Here is a 26,905-nt window from a genome sequence, read left to right on the forward strand (position 1 = left end):
GACCAGATCCCCCTCACACACACACACACACACACACACACACACACACACACACACACACACACACACACACACCTTCCAACCAGCTCAAATATATGTTTCTATCCCTAAACCAAAGGTTAAAAACAGTTCATCACGTACTGAAGTTGTTGTTTACTCTCACAAAGATGATGTGAGACGGCTTTGAGACATGAAGCAGATTATGGAGGCTGGAGAGCAAAGCATGTCACAGAAGTCAGTGTAAAAAACGTCGTGTCTCTTTGGGGCCGCGCTGCTAACTTTTCAGCTAATCCGATTAGCACTGGGGGGTTGCTGGGGATTTGGCTTCCAAAGCCAACCTGGGACTGGTCTTATCTGTTCCTGTTGTGACTTTATGCGGCACGGACTAAAGCACAAGTACACATGACCCATGATCTATGGACCCTGACAACCAAAACTGCTGCCTGTGTGTGTGTGTGTGTGTGTGTGTGTGTGTGTGTGTGTGTGTGTGTGCATACATGTGTGGCTGTCTGCAGTCTGCGTCTGGATGATACAGAGCTAATTCGTTCAGAAAAAAAACAAAAACGCACCGCTCCAGAATATTTGGATGTGTTGACAGGATCAGCCCTGTGACTGGACAACAAGACCTCAAATGACTGAGGTCTGTTGGAGGGATGAGCGACAGAAGGGGGCAGGAAGAGAGACTCAGTTTAACAACAAACACAATAACATTTCAAATGGTAGATTAAATACTATTAACTACTCCAATCATAATTATGTCACTATTAAAGTTTAACAGTTTGACTGTGATCAAATAAAACCATGCTGGATGTAGCTTCCATGATATGGTTAAGGCTAATAGGGCTAGGGCCCAAAAGGCCAATGCCAATGTTTGAATGCTCTCCTTTCTTTTTAAATTCCTTGCCTACATCCTTCTCTCTTTTGTGATCCAGAAACTTTCAATGCTGCCATCTTGTCGTCGTCACAGCAGGGCTGGGAATCGTTGGAAACTTGTGCCAGCGTAATACGTTTTGGTGCCAATACCAACTGGTTTTGGATAACTTGCGTCGAGGAATACAGATACGTTTTCTGCAAAAAACCTCTTTGTTCATTCAAAGCCAAACTCATCCAATGTTAAGTGCTGATGTCTGCACAAGAACTTGGTCTGGCATAACTGGATAATTGAATCTGGCAAAATCATGATTGAAGACCAAGTAAAGAAATTCAAGGTCAGCTTTCAGTACTTGTTACCTTTAGCCATGCGAGCAGCGGGGCTCTATGGATGGCAAATGTCAGTTTTGGTCCAGACTGATTTTTCTCAAAGAACATTTGACGGATTTTCCTTAATGTTCCACAGAGGACCAAGCATGCTGATTTTAGTCATCCCCTGACTTTCTCTCTAGCAACATCATCGGGTCAAAGTTTTCCTTTGTGCTGATATATAACTCCATGTCTATTGGTTGGATTGGCACAAAATTGTGTACAGACATTCGTGGTTCTGGGATGCTGACTCGTCACAAAACAAAGACCCATTTATGTTCACTTTCCTCTCATTCTCTGAGTTCCGTGTAAAGGAGAAAAGAGAAAGGACACAATATTTCTCAAAATTAAGATCACATTTTCCATAAATACCAATGCAACACATAGAGGATGTTGCCAAAACTTGCACAGAAAGAGCAAGAGCAGCAACTTTTTCTATGCAATAAAACAATCTGCCTTCATGTTATAAAGTAATTCAGCTGATTGAATGACAGATCTCACCTGCTGCCACAAATGTATTATTGGTAATGATCTAATTTGATTACTTCTGAGTATTAATGCTGTTATGTAGCACTTTTAAACCCTCTATAAAGTTTAAAGGCACAGAGAAAATTTAGACAAACAACAAATTACTTTTCTGTCCTTCATTCAAGGCAAATGGAGACAGACTCACACAATGCAAATCAGACAATACCAGACATAATGAGGGGGATACTTCCAGGACCGCCTCTGCATACAGTCGCTCATTATCTGCCTTACACAGAGACAATACCCTCAGACGCTAACTACAGTGGTCACCATTATTGGCTTTCCCATTTGATTAAGGCTGTCAGCTTAAGTCTCAGTAGATCTGCAGCTCCACCACTGATAAGGAGTCCAAATCACCTCTGACACAAGAAACCGGCCTCATTTACTCACCCTAATCCCTCACATGCCTGGTGGGCCATGAAATGAGACCGAATGCTTCGGAGGACATTAAACCGTCCAGTAATAAGTTATCTATAAACCCTCATGTCCACGAAACATGTCAGGCTGATTTCTTTGGGGGGATGAGCAGAAAAAAGTAGAAAAATATCATTTAATCATATAATCAGATACAACACATTCTACATATACTTTCAGGGGAAGAAAATCTCTCTTTTTTTAAGCTACGCATGAGAAAATGTGAGAGCAGACCAGCGCTTCAGACTATTTCACGACTTCTCTGAATAAAAGTAGTGAGTGGACACAGAGTCCCTCAGAGAGGGGAGGGTGTGAAAAGCTAGCATGAAAATGTGGGTGACAGGCAGGAGGATTTCTCAATACGCAGCCCCGGTGTAGTGTGGAACACCTGGGGGACACAGCGTACTGCCCGACATCAAAGCGTACAGACACACAGTGAAAGCACACGGCCCTACAGTGGAGACGAGAGCTCCTCGTCCTCGTCTGTGCTTTCAGAGGCAGCATCTGGCACAAATCTCCCAGCAGCCTGTTCCCTGGGTGACAGTAGGTAGCAGTTAAGGGTCCAGGATTTCTTCTTTCACATATAGAGATAAGGAAGTGCTGCAAATCTCCTCAAAGGCACCTCTTTATGCATCAGTGCCCCCCCCTCCCCCTCTCCCTCTTTCATGCAGCAGAGCATATCACAGCTCCAGGTCAGGACCTGACACGCAGCCCTCCATGATCACGGTTGAGGTGGACTCACTCAGGTTTCTCTCTCTCTCAACACTATTAGAAACACATGAGGCTGACAGCGACCTTTCATTCACAACATTTTGCTTTGTTCAGTTTTCACAGGGCAGAATTTGATTGTTGTGCACTTGCACCTTTTTTTTGTATTTTCTTGACTCCAAACAATCCCACATGCAGCAAGGTAGACGGAGCGGTGAAAGTGTTTATGGAGTGCAATTTTGGTATTAATTTGGCACGTAATGGAGTAATGGAGTAATGGAGTTTTCTGCCTGCTCAGACCGCCTCTTTCTGCCAAAGCAAGGGCAAAAATGCTGTCTTAGTTTAATAGTCTATAGGAAATATACGGTATATATATATTTGCACATTTAAAAACTTGGACTTTTGAAAAGTACTGACTATTTTATCATTATATTACGAACTTTAGCGCATCAAATTATCATATTGACTTATCACCCAGGCGTAGCTACAGGCCAATTTACAGAAATAGTAATTTTTCAATCCGATCAGATCGTAAAGCACTTTTAGGCAATAACTTTCTGCAAAGTGAAAAATACATGCATGTGTTTTGTTGTGCTTAGAACTTAGTTATGGCTATGCCGACATTTTTTTTCAATGTTTTGGACTTGGTCTCACACACACACACACACCTCTGCTCTCTCGCTATGTCCTCTTCTTTTTATAACACAAGTCATCTAAAATCTTTAAATTGAATTCTGTTGATACTGTAACTCTCCGACTGCATACACATGACACTCAAAAACATGTTATCATGCTGGGAATGTTCCTCTAATGGTTTTATGAGTTCTTCCAACCTCCGAAAAACAGTCCGCCAACACTGGCTCTTTAAAGAATTGCTAATCATCCCCGCTGGTGAGCAACTTCCTCAGCAGCTGCATTCATTTTTTATCCTCACACCCGATGGGTGAGACTTCATTAAAGGAGCAACATGGATGTTTTATTCATGCTTGTATCTGATGTTCGGCAGCGAGTGTGGCTTGTTCCTCTGCAGCCACTCCCCCGTCAATAGACCCCCCCCCCCCCCCCCCAGAGCTGCTGGGCTCAGGCATGCAGGTTGCTCCGCAGCCACAGGACGGCTAATTAAAGGTCAGTAGGCTAAACACTGTGTCTACATCAAGGGGGGGGGGGGGGGGTGTTCCTTTAGCTATCAGCAAAAACAAAAACAAACATGGAGAGTGAGCCTATGTTAACACATTTTCCTAAAAACTCATTAAAAGCAGGCGTGCGTGACTAGTTGCTAGAAACTCAAAGCCCCAGCTAAGAACATGGAAATACAAAATAAATGGCCGTCATTCTGCTTTCCATCTAACTATAATAGCTGTGGACTACTCCTTGTATAGTACCTGGATAGTGCCTGAATACAGCAACAGTCACAGAAACTAATGATTGAGCTAGGAACAGAAATCCAGAAATACCTCCGACCACAACGCTGCAGTTCTGGGGGAAACACTGGAGTATAATTCTGTTTGGTTTCCATTTCAAACATAAATATCAATTCAAGGATACATGATTGGTTTTCCTTTCAATTTCCTAGATGGATTGGTATGTTTGGACAAAATGCTAACCTCAAGCATGGAGCACGTCCTGACCCATCAAATGCAGACATCATAACCATACACAGCTTTGGAACCAGTGATTAATATAACATTCAACAAACATGTTGAGTGATCCCACTTCACTGACGGTGGACTAAATGACATTTGGAAGGTAGACAGAATCTGGAAAGCGCAGTGATTCCTTCTCGGCCTATTATTAAAGTGTGTGAAAGACGAGACATTACGGCGAGAGGGGCCAGGTATGAGGCCTCTGCTGTTATTTTAACGCTATAAATAGAAGACCTTCTTTCCAATCAAACCTCTGACGACAGCGCGCCGACTTGCTGCTGTACTCCAACAAAAGGCCTTCTTATCCCCGGCCCCTGTGGTCATCATCACGGGGCTGAAAAGCCTTGAGCGCTACAAACTGGGTGCCAACAAAATCAGCTTTCCCTCAACCATCCAGCAGAAAGGGCTGGCCTGAGATAATCACTTCCATTTCAATCTCCAGACGCCACAAGCTCTGCCAACTTTAGGTTTAAAAATAAGTCACAGTTAGAAGAGCATCAGACATATTCAGTTCCATTTTTTAGCACTTTTACCATTTACTGAGTAGTTGACAGTGTGGATACCAACCCGTTCTCACTCCAAACTCATCAAATACCGCAGCTTGCTCAGTGCCTCTTGGCGTCTGATACCGAGGCACCCTTTAGCATCTGTACGTGATGCACCAGGGTTTCAGCTAACCTCAATGCAAAGCCACCCACGTCAGTATTAGAAGCTCAGAGCAACTGACTCAGTATAATGTCCACAATAGTCCACTCAGGGCGAGTGGGCTGGTCCAACAAACACAGGACGTCAATCCAGGAGACAGCTGTTTGTGTTCAATTAAAAGTTAACATTGACATTTTGTAACTTGAGTCGTTAGTCTTGGACTCATTAGTATTATTAGTAACGTGAGTCGTTATTCAAGTTAACATCAACAACAACCTTTTTCTAAACCTAATGGAGTCATTTTGTTTCTTCTTGTGAAGACCGAAGTGTATTTCTTAACAAACACCACGCAAGTGTCCGAGCGACTGTATTTGACGAGTTGGGAGTGAGAATGTGTTGTAGATGAACAGAGGGTGAAGGTTATGACATGAAATAGGGATTGCTTGCCAGAATCAAACTGTTATACGATGATATGCGTCTTATATCTCTAGCCCCCTCAGGAGAACCCCTTAAATAGCTTCCATTTCTCTTATAACCACCAAACCACAAAAATGAACTGTATTTGCAGGTTTTTTGATCCATGCAAAAGAATAAAATGGACAGAATAGATCTAAAGCAAGTCAGTGCTCCTGACTGTAAACTATTCACTCACTAGTATAGGAAACTGATGAGCCTGTGACTGACCAATCATGACCCATAGCATGCAGGGAAAAGATTACTGTATTATTCTAATACATCTGGGTTAGCTGCTGTTCTACTAGCTTCTGTAACTTGACAGAATCTCTCAGAGGGTTTGTTTTATCTTTCCTTGTGAAAAAGTGCAACATGTTTCTGGTGTTTAAGTTATTTCAAGAAAGTAGCACTGATCTAATCTTATTAAATGTAATGATGCTCTGGCGAAAGTTAAATAAGGAATATATTTTCTCTTTCCGATCACTTCCACCAACGTCAAAGTTCTTATGTTCACAACTCTGACATCACTATATCTGACCAATCGTCTTCCTGCCGGCATACCTTGAGCCAATCCTTGGATCATTGCAATTCTGTCATTACCTGTTCACCATCTGCCCATCACCACCATAAGAGTTTGCATCTTCTAGCTGCAGGCTTTAGCCATCTTTATATAGGCCTAAACTTAATGAATGTGCTTCACATCGATGGAGTCTAACTGAGTCTAATTAAGTCTCTTTGTTTCCAAACTCAATAAATTAAAGTGAAAAATGCCAGAATTTTTATTTTTTTTTTACAATTGGCTAAAAGTGTCATTGGGATGCCACACTGAAACTGCAGCAGAAAGGAAGCAAGAAAGTCTACAAGATTCCTCTGATCTTCAAACAGAACCACAATCTATTTATGCTGAATCTATTTAGTGAGAATGATACAGCCTCACATTGTGCTTTATGAGTTGGCTGGGTTTTTACATAACAATCATACACAATTAGCTTTAATAGTGATCGTGAGCCTCTATCACAAACACACACAGAAATCAAACACATCCATTGTTGTAAATGTGTGCATTCAGATTTGTTTGAACTGTTTTACATTGTTTCGTGGGTCTGACTGTATTATCATTTGAGCTGCGCCTGTCCCACAACAAAGGAGTATTTTTGCACTCCCTCTCCTTTTATCCCATCTACCAGACATGAGGCGAACATGCCACACCTAATTCACCGGGATCAAAATGGCGAACCCCAGCCCCCTCCCCAAATCCCCTGCTGGGAACCTTAATGCTCTCAAAGAGAATATTGGAGTGATCACAGGTGTGCTGTGTTAATGAGGAGAGGCTACTGCCTGTGCCCAGGCCAGTCCTACTAAAGCCCCCAAACACACCGACTACATGATTCAAAAATAATGTCAATTCTAAACCCATCTGGAACCCACGGTCCAATAGCCACACCTGCTTTCCCCGGCGACTAGCCAGGTGTGAAAATGGGCAGAGCTCCAATCAGCTCACAGACTGTTGTCTCCACATTCCTGTTTCTACAACTGACCGTACGATCCCCACCGTGGTGGCAGCGATGAGAGACGGTGTGACAAAAACCTGGATCAGATCCAGCTGGACCTGGAAAATATTCAGGTGGAAGAATCGAGTGCAGAGAATCCATAACATGTTGGCGTGTGGTGGAACAACAGCTCACTATGACATGTTGTTTTTGAATTTTAATGTCAATCAACCTGCCAATTGTTTTCATCATTTATCGTTAAGGTGGAATCTTCAAATTTCTTATTCTGTCCAACAAACAGGTCAAAGATATTCAATATAATGTTACATAAGACTGAGAAAGGCCACAAAAGCACAAATTTTGGATAAATAAAACCAGTAAATTTGAGGCATTTCTGCTTGAAAACTTACTTAAATGAGTAATCGATCATAAAAATAGTGTCGCATCCTTTTACGGTCGATCGACTTTTACGTTTCCGCTCTTTACCCAAACGAACCGTAACCTAATTTAGTTGTTTGAATACAGTTTAATGCATTCAGTTGTATGCTAAGATACATAACACTTGAATAGACAGCAAAATGTGCTCACACTAACAATATAATGCCACTCTGCTTTTATCTCACGACCATCAATGCAAAAGTCTTTTCACTAAAAAGGTGTTTCACTTGCGAGGACCAACTCATGTCTGAAGCTGTTTGAGCGAGCATGCACACAGCTGTTCTGATAGGAGAGCGAGATGAAAGGCACCGATACGTTTGTGTGGGTCAGAGAAGGCAATCCCGTACTGGATTTTTATCCGCACCATCACTCGGCAGCAGATTCACAGGAAACACAGGAGGAGATTCTAGGATCAGATTAGACTTCTGGACGTCAATGTTGTGTCTACGTGAATGATTTGTTTTCTTTGGAGACGTTCTAAGGCTGGTTGGAGGGCAATTACACGCAGGTTAAGGAGAGTGGAAAACATCGCAGGGTGGGGGGGAGGAATACTAGTGGAGGAGGGATAGGGGAGAGAACAAAGCACATGTGAACGTCAGCTTGACAGGAACTCTGGGAAGTTATCATTTCATCCTCCGTCTCTGTGATCGGCAGGTAAACGGCAAAAACTGACGCGGTGCATCAGCGGATGATTTTGCATTGTGTTGCAGCAAAAGTTGAGGCAAAAATCGAATTTCTGCAGACACAATCAACAAAACACAATCAGATATTTTCATCTCCACTTATATCTATTCTTAAGACAATGTTTTCAGCATTAGATCGTGTTCTCTCCCCACAGCCCGGGGTCGTTGTGTGCATGTAAACAGTCCGTGAGAGTCAAAGGTTCAAAACACGTTCACCTTCACAGCAGCCTTATTGACACGTCCCACGCATCTGAAGCACGTGTATTTTCACAACAAACTTGGCCTGTATTTCACGTCAAAACACAGCACTTGCCCCCCAGCAAGTCATAAACACTTTCTCCTTTTACTCCAACGGAGTCCCATGCCCGCCGTCGGTCAGACACAATGTCAAACACAACGACACATCTGTGTTCACAGCTCATAATCAGCTGCATTGTTTGATATGAGAGCAGCGGGCAGCTCAGCTCCTACGTTATCTTGATCTGTAGACTGGGAGACTCCGGTTCTCAGGGCTCAGCAGACAATATCCGCCGCTTGTTTTATTTGCTCGGCCACAACGTGCCAAGACCTTGAGCCGGGGTTGTGGTTATGACTGGATTCCCAGTCGTCGGGTGGCACTGTGTCCTGCTGGTCTGGGGGAGGACGGAGGAGGTGGGTTCACGTTGCTACAAGCAGCTGTGAACAATAGTACCACCCCCACCCCCCATTCCCATGCTGTGGAGGACAGGGGCAGCTGGGGAGGGGAGTGCTCCATCAGCACCTGTGGGCGACCCATTTGTCAAGTGATTTGTGGGAAGAAGTGTCGAAGCAGAGAGAAACAGAGGGTGACTAGGGGTGTGTGTGTGTGAGAGTGTAGGAGGTGGAGGGGTAACTTAAAAGAGTATTATCTTGGGACCTCACACACAATGCAATGACTGTTGACTTCCCTCTCAAACACACCTGTGCTTCTATAAAAGAAATCTTGCACTTCCTCTATCCCATCTCCCACTCATGCCATGTTCAGGAGCTGATAGAAAAGTAAGAAATTCCTAAATTTTTTCAGTATACTGGTAAAAAAAAAAGAAAAGATCATCCCACTCACAACTGGCCTGAATCTTGCCCACAACTCGTGCTGCCAACCAGAGACCACTGCAGAGACGGCTCACAGAGAAATAAACAAAAAAACAACAAGGCGTACTCATCGACTGGCAATGGCAATATTATGCAGTTTTCCCCTTGTTTAAAAAAAAAACCTACATATACACGCAATTTTTGGAGGGACTAAGAGTACAATTTTCATAGTTTTTATCATCATTTGTGAGATCTGAGGACAACAAAGTCAGCAGGGACAAAAAAAAAAAAAAAACACGAGACCGATTTCAAACAAAGCACGTGTTCAGCCTGATATCTAAACCACTATTTATTGCTAATAATCACCTTTTGCAGAAAAGAACTGTGCACAACAACGAGAAGTATGTTAGATTTTGACGTTGGTCTGTAAACTGTGATGTTTACAACAGACAATATGGGTAAGAATATTAATGCTTGCCTTTGTTTTCTCCTTGTAAGAAGTTCGTCTAACCTCAGGATTTTTTGTAAATCTGATCGTTGACTGTGTTGTGTTTTTTACCTAATCTGAGTATTTCTGGGGATGTTGCGGTGTTCCCAGAACTTCCCAGAAGTAACTTGTTGAGTACCGTTTAGAGGGACCACGGTGTCCCCGGTGGAGTGATTTTAACACCATTCTCACTAAACATCTACCACACAGACCAAAAAGGCTCAGTATTAGTCAACACTTGAGGCAGAGATAACAGTTTCATATATAACACACCAGTGCTCATGAGACTAAAGTGGAGATAACCCAGTTTTATGCTGAAACATGTATAAATTAACTTCCACAGACAGGCACACCGGGAAAACCCTCTGCTCAGAACACTCTTTGATTAGACGGTTGATCTTTTAACAGCGTCCAATATCAGGGCTGAGGGAGTGGGGGAGGATTTGATATTTAAGCATCTCTTTATCTTCTCCCTTTTGAAATGTCAAGTTCAAAAGATCCAGACCAGCAGCCTTGATCTGTGAGCTAAGACGACCGAGAGAATTACCCGGCAACTCCTAACCGCCGTCACACGGCAGAGACGACTGCGGCTCTGAGTCTCAGGAACGGTACACACGGAGTGTTATTAACCGTGATTCTATTAAAGTCGGTAAACAGGCTTCTGATGTTTGTTCCTCGTGCTCCGGTCTGACCTGCTTAATGGAATCAAAGCAGTGTTTTCACTGTAATGAAATGCTCATTGTGCGTTTGAGCTTCTTCTAATTGAACTTATTCCACTTTCCCAAGCAGTCTCTCACACCACCGCAGTGCGTTCAGTCAGTTTGTGTGATTCTTAAAAGACAAATATGAAAAGGTTTTGATGTCTATAATGAAGGGAAGTGATGGATAGCGTGCCAGTGCATGAAGCGCTGCCAGTTCATTTAGAGCCAAACAGAGCCTGATGTCCCACTGAACCGGAGCCAAACATGGCAATGCACCGAAAATAATACGATAGAGCCATTATTATATTGTTCACCTTCATGGTTATGGTAACAATTGTACTTTTATGAAATGTTTACCACACACTTTGATGTAGTTATAAGCAGATACGAGTGTTCATTAATTTGTCAAACTGTTAAACATAGGTTGAGGTAGGGCTTCACAATACGTTGATTATATATCGATATCATAAGAGACTGGATATCGTCAGATTTTGGATATTGAAATATCACAAATAGTCTTTTACTGGTGTTAAAGGCTAAAGGTGATTGCCTGTATAGGAACACACACAGGGATGGATCAGACAACATGGAGGCAATACGAGCCTGAAATAAAGTTTATTCACTCAAGTTTAGACAGTTATGAAGTAGGTTCAAGTCAAGTTTAGTCAAGTTGCAAAGTATGACCTCGTTTTTTTTTGGTCTTCATCACTACGAACACGTCAGCACCTTTGACAGCATGACTGCCTCGTATTAAAGGGGCACCCTTCTGATTCTAACCACGAGGATCAGTTTCCTCACTGTGGAGGAACTACTCAGCCTGTGGAAGTAGTTGTACGATGTCTTTTGTGGCTCTCAGCTTGGGCTTGGAGACAGTTTTTAAAGACCAGTCCGGGGGGCATTGTGGGAAGTGTAGGAGCCAGGATTTAGAAGTCAGGATATTTCGTCCTCTACTGCTTCGATTTGTACCATGCTTTTTGAAATCTGTCTCTTGCAGGTCCCCTAACTTCACTGCATATTAATATGGCAAAATATGGAAGAAAAAGACAGACAAACGTTAAAAGGATATGTCTGGTGATAGTCAATACTTCTCTTACCGTCAATCAATGCAATTAAAAGACTAAACCCAACGATGAATTGATCCAACTGATGCTATTTTCTATGTAACCAAAGCCTTTTCAGATTATCCCCCCCATGAAGGAATTTGTTGTGCACATGCTCGTGCCGCAAAGGAATTTTCAAAACATTTTTTAGATGTTTTAGAACATCAAAGTCTGTTTACGGTGATATGCTTCCTACCATAGAAAGCCTAAGGAGCCGAGTACGATATAAAAACTGTTTTGGGTTAATTACTCCTTTAATGTAAGAGGCAATTTCAAACATTTTATTTTGTTCTTTTAGCCGACAGCTAATCTCTCTCACTCCGTGTCACTCACTCTTCTCCAGCTCCGGGTTAGAATTATCTATCTAATATAGCACTCAAAAATGTGTCAGAGACGAACTCACACGACATTGATCATGTACAGACTGCTAGCAGAAGAGGGCGGCGAGGCGACGCAACGCGACGTGAGAGATGTATGTTGTCACATTATGTCTTTGCCGCTGGGTAACAAGTGCTGCTTGGATGCGTCCCAGTCATTAAGAATCACTGATCTAAATGACAATCCCAGTAGGGGGGTGAGATAGAGAAAACAGGCTTTAAACCACTACATAACATGACCGTATTTCTTGCTCCTCCGCCATTAGTTGCTTTGTGTTTTGCCCCTTTAACAAGCACAGGCGTGTGTTTTTCAGGCCTGTCGATATCACTGTTCCTGTTCTCTGCTGGGCAGCAGATGCCATGCTGGCTGGAGGTGGAGGAAGCCCGTGGCGACGTGGCTCCTCCGGCCCCACAGGGGGGGCTTTGCAGAGTCACAGATCTCTTCACCAGGTTAGCTGCCCGACAACCACACGTGGGTATTTTTGGACGTGGTTTCCAAATAAACTAAATTTAATTTACTTAGCTTTTTTTTTGACTTAATGTATGTAGCTAGCTGACACTGTATACAGTAACAGACACAGTGAAGCAGGTGATGACTATGCAGCACCTCAGGAGCCATCACTTATTAAATGGGACTCCGGGTGGGGTCTGTTGTGTCAATAGGAGTGCATATTAGATAAGTATGACATATGCTGTGCAACTTAAACAGGCTAATCCCTCCTCTGCCACGGTCTTACAGGAATTCTTCACCTCCAAAATGATCATATGTACATCGGTTACTCACCCAGTGTTACCTTGAATTAATAAAGTCTGGATGGATTGGATTATACTGCACGAGTTGTGTGAACGGATGTTTTGACAGTTTTGCTGCTGTTAACGCGGCACTCGTTATTGGAACTGATATTTTGTACTACAGCATGGTGCAATAACTCTAAAATGTAGACTTACTGCAATGAAGTAATTTGGTTAAAACACACTTCAGAACAAGAAACTATAAATTTCCCATTCAACATATTGACAGTGTAGCAGTGTAGAGTAAATACACAACAATGTTAGTCACTCATCCAGATCCGACTCATTTTCACAACATGCAGAGCAGCACAGACATCTGTTTCCCCGGCAACTCCATCCAGCTCCTCGTCCAACCTCTCCATGGGTGGTTTCCATGCCAAATGCCCAAACCACCTTGAATGACTCCAATCTGACACCAGGGTCTGCTTCTGTCACCCACCGATGTCAGGACAACAGGGAGACTTCGGCTAAGATAAGATTCATGTTCTCGTCTTCGCCCTGAGGGATGCTGGGAGGTTTTGCTGCTGTTCTGCTGTCACAGCTGAGAGGTGCATTTAGGACAACCACTTACCAGGACACAAAGACTATGTTGGTTTACTCCAAATTTCGTTGAGTTAAAAGTCACACTAGCCAACCTGCAAAGTTTAGCGGTTACAAAGTGTGTATTTGCTGCATCATGCAGTAATTCACCAGAACAGCCCCCATGCAAGTCCTGCTCACTGCTTTCCGAGACACTTTGACATGAAGGAGACTAGAAAAAGGAAGGCGTCCAAAATGGAAAATGGCTATCCTTAAATATCTACGCCACACAGGGCTATCTGTACTTGGTTCGTAGGGCAACGTGTGTGCACGTGAAGCACACGGGGCCGGATGTTTCCGACCTTCTGGTTGGTTAGACTGTAGCATTAAAAAAAACAAAAACTCTTCATTTGCAACTTTTACAACTTGAAAACTAAACTTTTACATTGCAATGTCGCTTTGATTTTAATTAATCCTTCAGTCATAATCATTAGTAGTAATCATGTCATATTTGCGTATGATTGGACAGAAACGGACTGACACAGTTAAAGGAACAATTAACCGATTATCAAAATAGATGTCAATTATTTGATGTCGATCGACTTAGCGATTATTCATAAGTTGTTGCAGCTCTAAATAAAATCCAAGTGTGCCGTGATTTTATCTTGGTGGCACGATCCATTCTGCCTGTGATAAAAACACACCAATTATAATTAGTTTGGAGCATAACGCTGGCTGCCACATCGCCAGATAATCCACCATGGTGAGCATGATGTCTTCATCTGGTTGTGATTCAAGTTTTTGTTATTAGGTTGAGTGTTTTCCAGCAACAAAATAGGCCAATTCCTAACAAACACGGTTTTGGTCCAGCTTTATCACATTATGGTTTTTAAATTGTCAGCAGAGAACTTTTGTGTTCGTAAAGAATTATAGACAACTAAAAACTAATTACCTGCAGGAAATACACGTAAATAATGAGCGAGGGTTGAGAGTGTTGGGTTAGGGTTAGTTTGGAGCCTTGACACGTCTTGATTCGGACATTTCAGTTGTGGAAGAAGCCCCCCACAGGGCAGATTCCGGAGCTGAGCTGCAGAGGTAGATCACGTTACAGCTTTCGTCGGACATGTCTTCAACAGACACAGGCAGTGTCTGGCAGCCACTAAATTGCCCCAAACGTCTACTCTGCACCATGGCTCTTTAATAAATCCTGTCTGTGACTTGGACATCACTCTTCAGTGTCTGATTCGTATCTGTGAACAAAGCCCGTAATCACATCCCACATCAGGATCTGTGACTTTTCTAAACTAAGGCCAAAACAAATCACCATGAAAACTCTTATCAGCAAAGAGCTACTTGGAAGAAAATCTCTCTTTATTCCATCTGCATACTGTGGAATCCATATTCAAGACTTTCAGTTAGAAAGGAACTTATTTGTTTGATCTTTACCCAATTACAAATTCAGCTCATCTCTCTTCAGATTGCCAGGCATTTGTCTAAAATATCTCCCACACTGTGCTAGCTGGATGGAGCAGGACAAAATGCATACAGAGTCCAAAAATACAAAGTTCTCATTCTTGTTTAAAATATCAATTTCAAAACTGTGTTTTTCCCAAAATGCCAGCCCATCTGTCACAAGTGTGATACTTGCTGGCAGCTGGATCTGGAGAGAGCAGCGATCTTGTTTACTTATTCTTTTTATTTTATAGATTGACATTTAAGTTATAGAATATTTTATTTAGCAAAAGACAGTTCTGGTATGCTACTTGTGTTTAACAACATTTGACTTCTGAGAACTTTGGCTTCTTAAATATATCAAAAAAAATCTTTTATACTTAAATGCTGAAACAATTAGTCAATTAACCAATTAGTTGATTGACAAAAACTTAAATTGTAAACAATTTAGACAACAGATTGATCTTTCAAGTCGTTTTTAAGCAAAAACACCCAACATTCCCTGGTTTCATCGTTGAAGTTGTATATTTGGTGCTTTTTTCGCCTGTTTTGATAATAAACTAAAATGTCTTTGGGTTTTGGAGTGTCACCATGGGCTCTCATTGTGATGTATATTTATCACTATTTTCTAAACATCTTATAGACTGAACTATGGACCAAGCAATGCATTTATTTTTATTTGAACATAATCTGCCAACAAATCAATAATGAAAACTATAAATATTTCCAGTCCTTCTAGTGTTACAGCGAGGCAGAGAACCGTCTGGAGATATCCTAGATAAATTCCACTGTCCGATCAACAGTTGCTGCCGATTTTTCCTCCACCAGCTTATTTTCTGCCTCTCTTGCTTCTCCTGGGACACTTAAACAAAGAGACGAGCCCTCTGGGGAATCTGCCAAACAAACGCCCCGCAACCACCAACTGCACAACAGTAAAAGACAAAAAATAATTAGGCCCGCACTATGAATCAGCTGAGAAGGGGAGTCCCACACAAAGCATGAAATCGGAGTCAAACCTGGCCCTGTACCATTGCACTGATGGTGGAGCCTTCGGGGGTTGGGATAACATTTACAGACAGCACTGACACAAGACTCTCTAATCCTGCTCTGGGCATGATATCATACACAGACATCCCCTCCACTCCCTCCACACAAGGGTTATTTAAAAAGCACATTGTGTTGAGCGTTTAAACTAAAGGAACTGGGTATTGATAATTCCTGCTGTGCAAATATCATCAAAATATGAAAAGTTTCAGTTATAACCAGCCTATTTGAGAGTGAGGACAGCTAATTCAAACCTATAGCTGGTTGATTGGTGTATAGTAATGAACAGACTAATCAGAAAAAATGCCAGATGCATGCCATATCCACGCCATGGCACAGGCCATTAGCACAAGAGGCAAACGCCATGAAAGCCGCTCTAGTTAGACCCGAGGTCGTCATGAATATTCATATGCACATGTACACGCTGAACACCGAGATGTCTTTTCACCATCAAAGTCGGTCTGGATTTAAACAGACTTCGTTTTAATTTGACGACAGATGTGAATGCAAGCTCTTGTGACAGGAAAGTGACTGGCACAGTGCCAGACACCATGAGATGTCGTCTGTGGTAATGTGGTGCGATAGTAAATGCATTCCATGAAATAAAAAGTTAACTTTCAGTTGCCATGCTAGCAGTGTGGCTCTAAGGATGACGACGTCTGTTGGTCCACCACTCGGATATCTCAACTATTGGATGGACTGCCGTGAGATTTGATGCAGATGTTCAAGGTTCCCAGAGGGTTGCTGGTCCACCGCTGCCTCGATCGGTTAGTTTGTTTGCGTAATTGTGAGACTTTGGTGTTCTGACTGCCACCCAAAAAGTTACGTTATTGCCTATTAACTATTAAAATATTCTTGATTCTTCCAGTTGTTCAAAGGGTAAGGCTGGTGTTGTTCTGTACATCTATATTTAATTATTGTCCACAAAGCCAATAAAAAACCCAAATCCAACAATGTTTAGGTTTTTCCTCAAAACTTGACAACAACAAAAGCACAAAACATTGTGAGTTTTTTCCTTTAATGGTGGCTAATGTTTTAGAATACTACATTATTGTATCCCTAATATCTATATTCATGTTTTAATCATGTCAGACTAATTAAACAGCAAACAAATTGTGTTTAAAGCTTGTGAATTAGACAATTATCCTAACTACTTTCTTTGGAGCTGAATGGAAACACTAGAATCCAGTCTCAAGTTGCGTTTGGTTGAAAAAAAAAAAAAACAAAGACGGAAAAAGTTATTTTTGGTGGCAGTCATTATAAATCACTTTCACCGTCAGGTGTTAACATGCCTTTGTGCTATTTGCTCCTTAAATGTCAGGATATTGATAGACATTACCTGTTGCATGTACCCGTTTTGTTATATACAAGACAACTTATTCCTGGTGACGAGCTGGGTGCCACACTAAAGCTATTTTTGCAGGCTCTTCAGGCATTCTCTCGGTGACACTGACACATTGGTTTGGCAGTTTGACACAAACCTTAAGAGCAAAAGAAACCAGAGGACTTGGAATTCCTCAGGACAATGACTGGGTTTTAGGGGAAGCCTTGAGCAAATACTGACAAGTCGGTGGCATCTGCATTGTTCCAGAAAGAAACGCATCTCGTATCTATTTCAAGTGAACGGACTGAAAGATACACGGGACATCTCTAACCAGTGACATAGTGCTGTGGTCACATTACACACACACGCCTCAGGATTTTAAGATGAATCTGTGCTTTCCACCCACTACGGACCCTTTTACACCGAAATATAACTCAACAGCCTCCCTGATTAATGGGTAACTTTACTCACTTATTTCTGTGTAATCCAGCTCCATTTGGACCATGCTTGTCAAAATTAGAAGTCAAGTGATAAATTGGACGGCTGATATTATTGGCAAATAATCATAGATATTTGAATATTTACATATATTTCAGCCGACAGGCTCCAAGAAGTTGCAGTAGAAATACCAATTTTATTTATAAAGTAAAGTAAACAGTGTCATTTCAGTTACAGTAGTTTCAGCAGGTGACTTTTGAATTTCACTTCATTACAACTGTAAAATGTCCACTCACTACATATCTTGGTCACAATTCTTCAAAGGAATATTTTAACATTTTGGGAAATATTCTCATCTAACATGAAAGTAAAAGTTAAGCTAAGCTAACCAGCTGCAGGCGGTGGCTTCATGTTAAGCGTACACAGACCAATCTGCAACCTCTGGTGCTGAAAAACGATACCAAAGCGGAAGTGCCAAAAACTGCAGTTCCTCAGATGGCCACTTGAGGCTGTCCCCAAAAAGCAAGTCAATCCCTATAGACCACCCATGTTGAAATACACAACTCTAGAGAAGAAAGAAACATAGCTAATTTCACTTTTAATGACGGCATCATATCATATACCAGTATGATCTGGGTTGCATCAGCGTGGAAGAGGAAGACTAATGCAAGTCTTCCACTTTGTAAGAAAGACGGGCTTTTCATGTTTGTATACTTTTATGTGCCAACGCTTGATTAACTGACAGAAAGCCGAAAAGATATTAACTTCAATTTTACACAACGGATCTGCTCAAAAATGTAAACAGACTGAGGACGGTGATCTCTGTCGCTGCAGCACCACACACCACACGTGAATGAAGTTAATCCCACTGTTTATTTGAGTACATCTCTTCCCTGTTTGCGCCTGCTCTTTCAGTCAGAACTGTTGACAACAACAAGAGCAAAGTAAATATTCCCAGGCTCCGTCCACTGCACTCAAATAGAAGAAAAAAATAATAAGGGGGCATGAGAGAGGTGTGAGTGGACACAGGATGGAGGGGGGGGGGGCACGGCTCAGAAAAGGCGGGAAGGAGTCAAAGCCCATTGTGGTGTACAATTTCTCTGTAACGTGAGCCGCTGCTTGTTGCCCCCACAGAAGAATGTCCGATGGATTGGGCGTCAGGTGTGTGCAGCTGCTGGTTTCGCTCTGTTTGCAGACCAGAGAGGCAGACAAGTGGGAGAGGGAGGAAGGAAGAAGGAAAGGCTTCTCAAGAGGGCAATACTGGAGGTTTTTTTTTTTTTTTTTGTCTCTCCCTCTGGCACTGATGGGCCTGCTGCCAACACTTGGATAGTGGCCCAAGAGAGTGCCATGTGTCCCACAGATGGGCCTTCTGAAAATGAAGGGACGTCGTGTACAGATGGCCGATTTCGCCTGAGACGAGTTTAGAGACAAATGGCCAAAAACTGCTCAAGACTGAAATAGTACCAATGAATGTCTTATTTTAGAACAAAAACAAACAGGACTGTCTTGTTGCATTTACACGATCACATTCATAAATATATGCATTGTTTATTATACTGCATGTGTGCATTTAAATGGGAGTATATTAAGCCTCATAATGAGCAACAAAAGACCTTCACTTGGTGGTGCTATTGCTACAGCGGAAACAAAGCAAATATAAAAAACACTCATCTTATAAATGATCATTCAGCCACCAGATTGCTTCTCTGTTTACATTGTTTACTCAATCCTCTTATGTACTTATCTTTTCGAGCTTTTCCTACACACTAAAAGTGATTTATTGTCGTCTAAAAACCTGAAGAGAAGAAGAGCGTAGGTGAAAGATCTTAACATACGACTAAATTGATCACGAGACAGAGTGTTTGATTCAGCTGAGGGGACAATGACAGATTGATCCCATCATACACTTGCCTTATGGCAATTTATCAGTTGCATGCCGTTAGTGAGGATAGTATTAATTCAAACTGCTACATAGGTTTTGCTTTCTGGTAGCACTAGGTGTGAGGCTGTTTATGATCCTGTGATTCAGATTCAACATGGTACAAAACCCCAGATGCACTGCCTGGTGCCAGGGGCGGAAAGTTACATTTACTTCAGGGACAATTTAGGCAACCTAGACAGACTGGTTGTCCACTTTACAAGTTTCTAAATGTTTTTTTAAGTATAGATATTATGGCCCAATGATATTTGGTGGACTTTCCAACCAGGCAAAGAACATGCCCCTACATTCATCATACTGCTTTTACAATACTGAATAAAAAAGAATCAATCCAGTGCAAGCAGTGCAGCCAAATCCAATATTTGGGATTCAAAGAGGCTTTTAAGAAACAACCCTCTCAGCACTCTCCCAGCGCAACCAGGAAGAACTCGGATGTGAAAGCCTGCAGCACCTTCAATGCTTTTTAAAAATAAATACAAAAGAAAAAAACAAAAAAACGTAAGTTTGGCGCTGGATACATTGTTCAAGCTGCAGATAAAAGTTCAGCGCTCTGTCACTACCGACTGCACATGGATGTTTCTCCCTCTCGTGAGTCATTTCCTACATGCCTCTTGTTGATTGAGTATGCTTAGAACAGCCATCTCCAGCTCCTGAGACACGTCCCATCTTCTCTCGGGCGGACTGTTCACTCTATAGATTTTTCACTCGGCTGAATGATGTGCTCTGAATAGCACAGCAGTCAGGGACGTTTTGGGCAGTTCTTCAGCACCATGAGAGGTACTCGATAAAAGGGAGAAATTCCCTCCCAGAAGGCCAGGGATCAAACTACAGAGGCAGCTGTTGGATATAAAACCCCTCTCAAGCATTAACCATCCACTCACTGCAGAGTTACACTACACATGCAAGACAAGCAAGGCCTCTGAAAAGCCTTCAATTTGGGCTTGAGGGAGGATTTCAGCTCTGCTCCTGCCAGCTAAACAGCTACAACTTTGATTTGACAACATGTCTTGGATCTTCAGGGCATGCACGGGTTGTAAATCAAAGGACGACAACAAACAACTCTCTCGTAGAAATCAATGTCTGCTTTGAATCCTTTCGCTGTTCAATGACTAAATCAAACCGGTTCTGTTGGTGCACACCTCAACGTAGACCGTCTCTTGAAAATCACATTCATAAACAACTCATTTGCTTAATTAGTGCATATGTTAGTTTGGCAGGAAATACAATGCCCCTCAATTTACATTTTTATAAACATTCATTGTACAATATCCAATTTTTGTTGGTGAAAGATTGTTAAGTGTTGAAGAAGTTAGTACTGACTTGTAGCCTTGACTTTTTCAGTATTCAACAAAAAAACATCTTTCCATAACCAAGTGCTTTAACAGCCTAAAGCTAACAACACATGGGACGAAGGATGTGAACCCTTGCCTGGTTTTTTTTTAAGTCTGGTTCGAACGTGGAGACAAAAGCTCACTAGCTTAAATAATCAGTGAATCTACTGAACAGTTAACTCAATAGGACGCACGCTATTTGATTGTTCACCGTGCTGACATACATGTTAGTGGAATTAGCTCACATATGCCTAATGCCACAGCGAGGCACCAGTATAATGCCACAGGGATCAAACGGCACACTCTCTTTAATGAAAACAATGAGCCAATACATTAGATTATATGGCTGTCCTGCCTGGCTATCACTCAGCCAAACGCACTAATCCACACATGAACAACTGCAGCCAACAGCTGCACACTTCCTGCTGCATGCAAACGAGCCCCGCAACAGAGTGAAGGTATTCTCTGGCTGAAGGAGAGGTCAGGGAGAGCAGCCATTATTTACACGAGGAGGTCGACTCACTGGGATACCGTTATCACTCATGTTCCGATACGTCACTACTTTACTTAATACGAAAACATTTCTTATCTGGCTAATAATGAATGATTGATGACGATGTCTTAACACTCACAGCCAAGCAGGAAGTCTTCCTTAATATAATGCATGTGTATATAAATAATCTGATCACAGAATGAGGGAAGGAGATAAAAGAATCGGACTAAACTTTCATAAATTGACAGTTTTGGATAGTCTATGTAAACTTGGTTTTCATCACACTTATAGCTCCACAAATGTATTTGCATATTGAAGTGTAGTTTCGTCTTCAGGCAGTTTGACCTTGTGGTCAAAAACAATTTGAATATCTCAATTATTAGATTGGTAGTTTGAGGGTTTCCATTTAATTAAATGTATTGTTCTGAATATCATTCAAGAATATCAATAGGTCTATGTAAATCACAAGAATTTAATGAATTGCTCAACTAGAACAGTCACAGCATATTTTGAAAAAGCTAAACATTTGAGTGTTTATTCTCATGGTTTATAATTGGACCATTATTTCTAATCAAATACTCAAATGTCAAAAGAAATTGTCAAAACACGCAAAGATATTTAATAGATGATATATGAAGCAGCAAATTCTCACATTTGAGCAACTGAAACCAGATGTGGTTTGGCCTTTTTGCTTGATAAATGACATGAATGATTAATCTATTATCACGATTGTTGAGGATTCATATTCTGTCACAGTAATTAACAATGTTACATATTTTTTTAACAACAACCGCATCAATTGTGTATTCCATCATCAAAGAAACTATGCACTCTGTGCATAAGTTCGACAGCAAACAACTCCACACACTTGACAAGAACATAAAAACAACTTCAGTAAGAATCAGAGAGCTCTCCATCAAGGAGGAAGTGAGTTGTCTTTTAGAGGCTTCACTAAAACAGCTGGGCATTGTAGTTTTCAGTTACTCAAACTGGAGTAAAAAGTGCATTTGTTCGGGAATATTTTCAGCAGCTGATTAATCCATATTTGGTGTTATAGTGTATGTGGCCGCAGGATAGTGTAAGTAGGATGGAGTCAAAAGTAACTAGAGTGTGTCACACAACAATATGGATATCGATTGATCCATTTGGTCTATAAGCATAGTGCCCAAACCAAATAAGTATTACATAGACAACGGACAAAGATTGGGCAGTTGGACTAGCTTGTGATGGATTATTAGAGCCATCGATTTTCAATCAATTTTGCCTTTTGAACTGAGGATTGGAACTATCAATGTAACAAAACTTGCACCCTAAAGATACCACTTAATGGATAAGCATTTCATTTATTACACCACACAATGGGTTTGCAAGGCGCATTCCTAACCAACAACCAGAGCAGACACTGACATTGATTTCAGCCGCATTGAAAATATGATTTGGTTATTGAAAAATGTTATTTTAAATGGCTGCATGTACAATGTTCAAGAGAGAGTTTTTGAATAGTCCAATAGTAGTAAAAGTAAACTTCTGACCTGTAACACTAGCACCAAATGTTTATCGTTTTTAATCTTAACAGTGGTATCGAATGGGTATTGAGAATTGTGGAATTTCACTGATATTACTATCAACTACTAAATGTCTGGTATCGTAACATCCCAAGTTCCTGTTAATAAAGGAAGATGTCACCCAGTGCAACAGTGTGACTCACTGATGTGTTTTTGTTAGTTGGGCACAAATTGCTTAGATACATCAGGCTTTACATACACAACACTTCTTAATAGAACCAATTAAATGCTGATTTGGGGCTTTTAATGGGATTTACTGACAATAAGGAGGACACTTTAAAATATCAACCTTTAAAAAGGCAATTAGGCCATAAGCTGTTTTATTTAAATGTTGCAAGTTGGCAGTATTTCGGTGAAACACTACTCTAACAACTATAAGTTACCTAAAGTATCACTGCCCATGTCACAGGTTGTTGCTGTGACAGTAGACAGAATTTCCTGGGGTATTTCTGATTGACTACTTTTTGTACTAAAAAACAACAAATGCAGCAGACTTGAGGTGTTTTTGTGTGTCATTACAAATGTATCTGCATCATTCTTGCATCAGATTGAGAATCATGTATCTAGATATTTATTGAATCGTTTGAGATAGATACATACGTTTCACTTTTATCGTACCATTTTGGGAACGCAGTTTTGAACAGAAAAAGGATCAGAGCTTTGAAATGCACTGAAGGATAAAACCTTGTGTATTCCATAAAGGCATGTGTATCTACTTTCTGTAGTGTAAATGTCCTCATAAAAGCTCTGCCACTGCTCTGATTTACTGCATAACCACACTGCCCGGATCACTTGGCCATTCCTGTAACACAACATGCCCATCATACTGATGAACACTGGTCTGTGAGATCAATAAGGATGTGAGTGTACAATGCATCAGCTATGGGACATGTTAAGAGTTTTTTTTGTCATACTCAGGATGGGTTCATTTCCATGCAGGAGAGATGCTTTTAGCCACAAATTGTATTCGAGTAAGTGCCCTTCAAGGTCCATTAGGGAGCTGGTCAGTTTTGACAGAGCCTTGTTTGGAAGCTCTTTAGAGGACTGGGGTCTCTATCACTAACCAACAACCTAATCCAAAAACAGACAGCTTTTCTCCGTCTCCAGAGGAGGTCCAGGGGAGATGAGGATTAAATAGCGGTAACCCAATTAAGACAAGGCTGATGGAGGGGAAAAAAACAGGGATTTAAGAGAAAAAGAGGTTTACAGTCGGGACACAGCGAGTGTTGTCCTGTTGCGAGATGCTACATGGAGAAGAAGGTTTACATTTAATTCTGTCTGTAGGTAATCTATCGTCATGTCAGCCTTTAAGAGTAGCAGCGGGGAAGAAACAGATTCACATAATTCTTAGTTTTAATATTCTCAAAATTGATTAAAGATTTAAAAAAATCAAATTTTGTACATCCAATTAATTTTCTGTTAACCCACTAATCTGTTGTTTGACTAATTGTCTCAGTTCCAATTAGCCGACAGTAATACGCAATAGCCTAAACCCTTAACGTTTCCTTATCTTCCGTTTCTTTGCCATTAACTATATTTAGTTGAGTTGGAACAATTAGTCGATTAATCAGTTCAATCAATCAAAGGTTCCAGCTCCTCAACTGTGAAGACTTACCGCATTCTCTGTTTTACATCATTGGATTTATTTGGATTTTGGGAGTTTAGGTCTGAAAAAACAAGACATTTGAGGATGTGACCGTGGGTTCTCGGAGACTAGGACACACGGTTCTCACTGTTAAGGGACAGTGTGTAGTATTTGGTGGCATCTAGTGTGGTGGTTGCAGATTGCAAACACCTGAATACCCCTCTGCTCAGTCCTCGCTTTCTAAAACTGCGATAATGTGAGCCGCCTCGTGCAAAATGTTGGGAAAGCCATTGGCCTCGCTCAGAGGCAAACCTAACCCCAACAACACTACTTTAGGGACAACAGAAGTCAGGCGACGGCTGATGGTATCACAGTTTTGAACACTGTGGCTCACGTTACCGCAGCTATACAAGCGTATCGGACAACCACGGTGGACTTCAGGTTAGAGCCATTGTTTGGTTTGTCTGTTCTGGGCTGCTGTAGAAACGTGGCTGTGCAACACGGCTGACTCCGTTAAATGGACCCGATCCCCATGTAGATATGAAGGGTTTATTCTAGACAAACATGATTCTTAGTTTCAGGTGATTATACACTGATGGCAAGTTAATGCATCACCCAAAATACTACACACTGGCTCTTTAATCAAGCCAGTATCTTCAAATTATTTAAGAAACTATTCAATATACAACTCCTGACCCTTAAAACTCCTTGAGGGGAAACATATCCACAATCTTAACGTGACCTCAGACTGGTTCTCCTTTCCACACTGCTCTGTCCTGCCTAGAAACCCGCCTCTTCTCATCACATTGCTATTACTGGCAGGTTCTGGCTGATGAATAACAAAGACTCGAACCTAAGCATGTCCTGCAGAGAGAACCAAGTTTGGCCCTGCGGTCTGTGGTTCTTTAGATGTTTTTTTTTTACAGCAGTCTTGTTAAACCTTTAATAACTTACCCAGACTCTGTCGCACAACAGTTCATGACACAAACCTTTAAAATAATAAAAAAAACACCAGTCACGTGCGTTTGTATGCTCAAACGTACAGCGCAGCTATGCATTGGTGGGTTAATTGGTCCGTTAATTACGCAGTAATTTATTACACCTTTATTTACTTTACGACTCCCGAGACTTTCGACTGAAAACAACTGAAAATGAGGACTAAAATGTGGGGCAAAGTCTCAAATTAGTGGAAACCCACACAAATTCAACATGCGCTCATTCCACTCACGTTATAGGTAATTAAGCCTTCAAATTCACTCACGACGCCAGGACTCACTAATAGGCGAACTGCTAATTAACCACAACAAAAACACACATATATAGAAAACGGTGCTCTAGTTATTTAACTTGAAAATCTTTTGAAAATGTCAGAAAAAAGGCACACGTTGTTATTTCATTCAAACTCAACGGCTGTAACACCTTAACTCAAAACTTGTCCGCTTTTTAAAAATAAAAATGGCGTGTTTAATTTCGGTTTGAACTCACCGCTCCAGTTGAGGAGGCAGAGGTGAAGAAACAAGGTTGGAAGTGTTGCGCGCAGGAGAGCCATGTTCTTGTATAAAAGCTGCTCGTCGTATCCAGCACCGAAATAATCTGAAGTGGTGTGTAGACGAGAAGTTGAAACCAGCAGCAGCAGCAGCAGCCCAGGAGAGAGGATAGGAGGAGGAGGAGGAGGAGAGGAGGGAGGGAGCTCAATTAAAGTCTCAGTCTGGCGGGGTCCTCCTATTGTGGAGGCGTTATGTGTGGCAGAAGCAGCTTATCAGTGTTTTCTTCTGCTACTTCCAACTCCTAATTCACACAGACAGTTTTTTTTTTCTTCCTTGGGTTAGAAAGCCCTCAAGGTCACAATAACAAGCATACCTTATCACTCCTGCACACCTTTTAGCCTAAAATCACATGGCTGAATTCAGTTTAGCTGGGACACTATTTGCATTTCCACAGGGGCTGAAGAAAGTGATAAATCCATTTACACATGGGCCTGAAATTCAATTGCAACGTACTGCACTACATTTTGGGGAAATATGCTTATAATGCTCTTTAGATGAGATTGATAAAAAAAGGTCACACATTTACAGCCAGCAGACAGTTAGTACTGCTTAGCAGTGGTGGGGGCAAGCATTCAGATCAAATCTTCACATTTGTGAAGCTGAAACCATTAAAAAAATGTTTTAAAAATGACATATCATCAAAATAATTGCCAATACATTTTCTGTCAAGCGGCTAATTGATTAATCGACTAGACATTTTAGATGTACTTGTATAAACTGTATTATATAAACTAAACTATAAACCAATCGTTTGAACAAAACATTCTATAAACCTTTTGTGTTTTGCGCTCAAAAATCTGAATTTGTAAAGTAACTATCTAAAGCTGTCAGATATATGTAGTGATGTAAAAGTAGAATGTTGCATGAAAAATAAAAGACAAACGTTGCACGCCAATATAGAGCCCAGATTTAACAGACAT

At 41.3% G+C, this 26,905-nt stretch overlaps 1 protein-coding gene across 1 annotated transcript in view; it reads right to left on the bottom strand.

Moving 5' to 3' along the window:
* Positions 1-26,110, bottom strand: part of mcama (melanoma cell adhesion molecule a) — a 43,422-nt gene extending 17,312 nt beyond the window's left edge. Inside the window, exon 1 of the mRNA XM_031869081.1 lies at positions 25,924-26,110. Coding sequence (XP_031724941.1) covers positions 25,924-25,987 — 64 coding nt within the window. The 5' untranslated portion in view covers positions 25,988-26,110. The remainder of the gene's footprint in view (positions 1-25,923) is intronic.
* Between the last annotated feature and the right edge of the window lie 795 nt (positions 26,111-26,905).

The sequence above is a fragment of the Anarrhichthys ocellatus genome, unplaced genomic scaffold, assembly GCF_004355925.1.
Source record: "Anarrhichthys ocellatus isolate YVR2014 unplaced genomic scaffold, GSC_Weel_1.0 scaffold46, whole genome shotgun sequence".
Lineage (NCBI taxonomy): Eukaryota > Metazoa > Chordata > Actinopteri > Perciformes > Anarhichadidae > Anarrhichthys > Anarrhichthys ocellatus.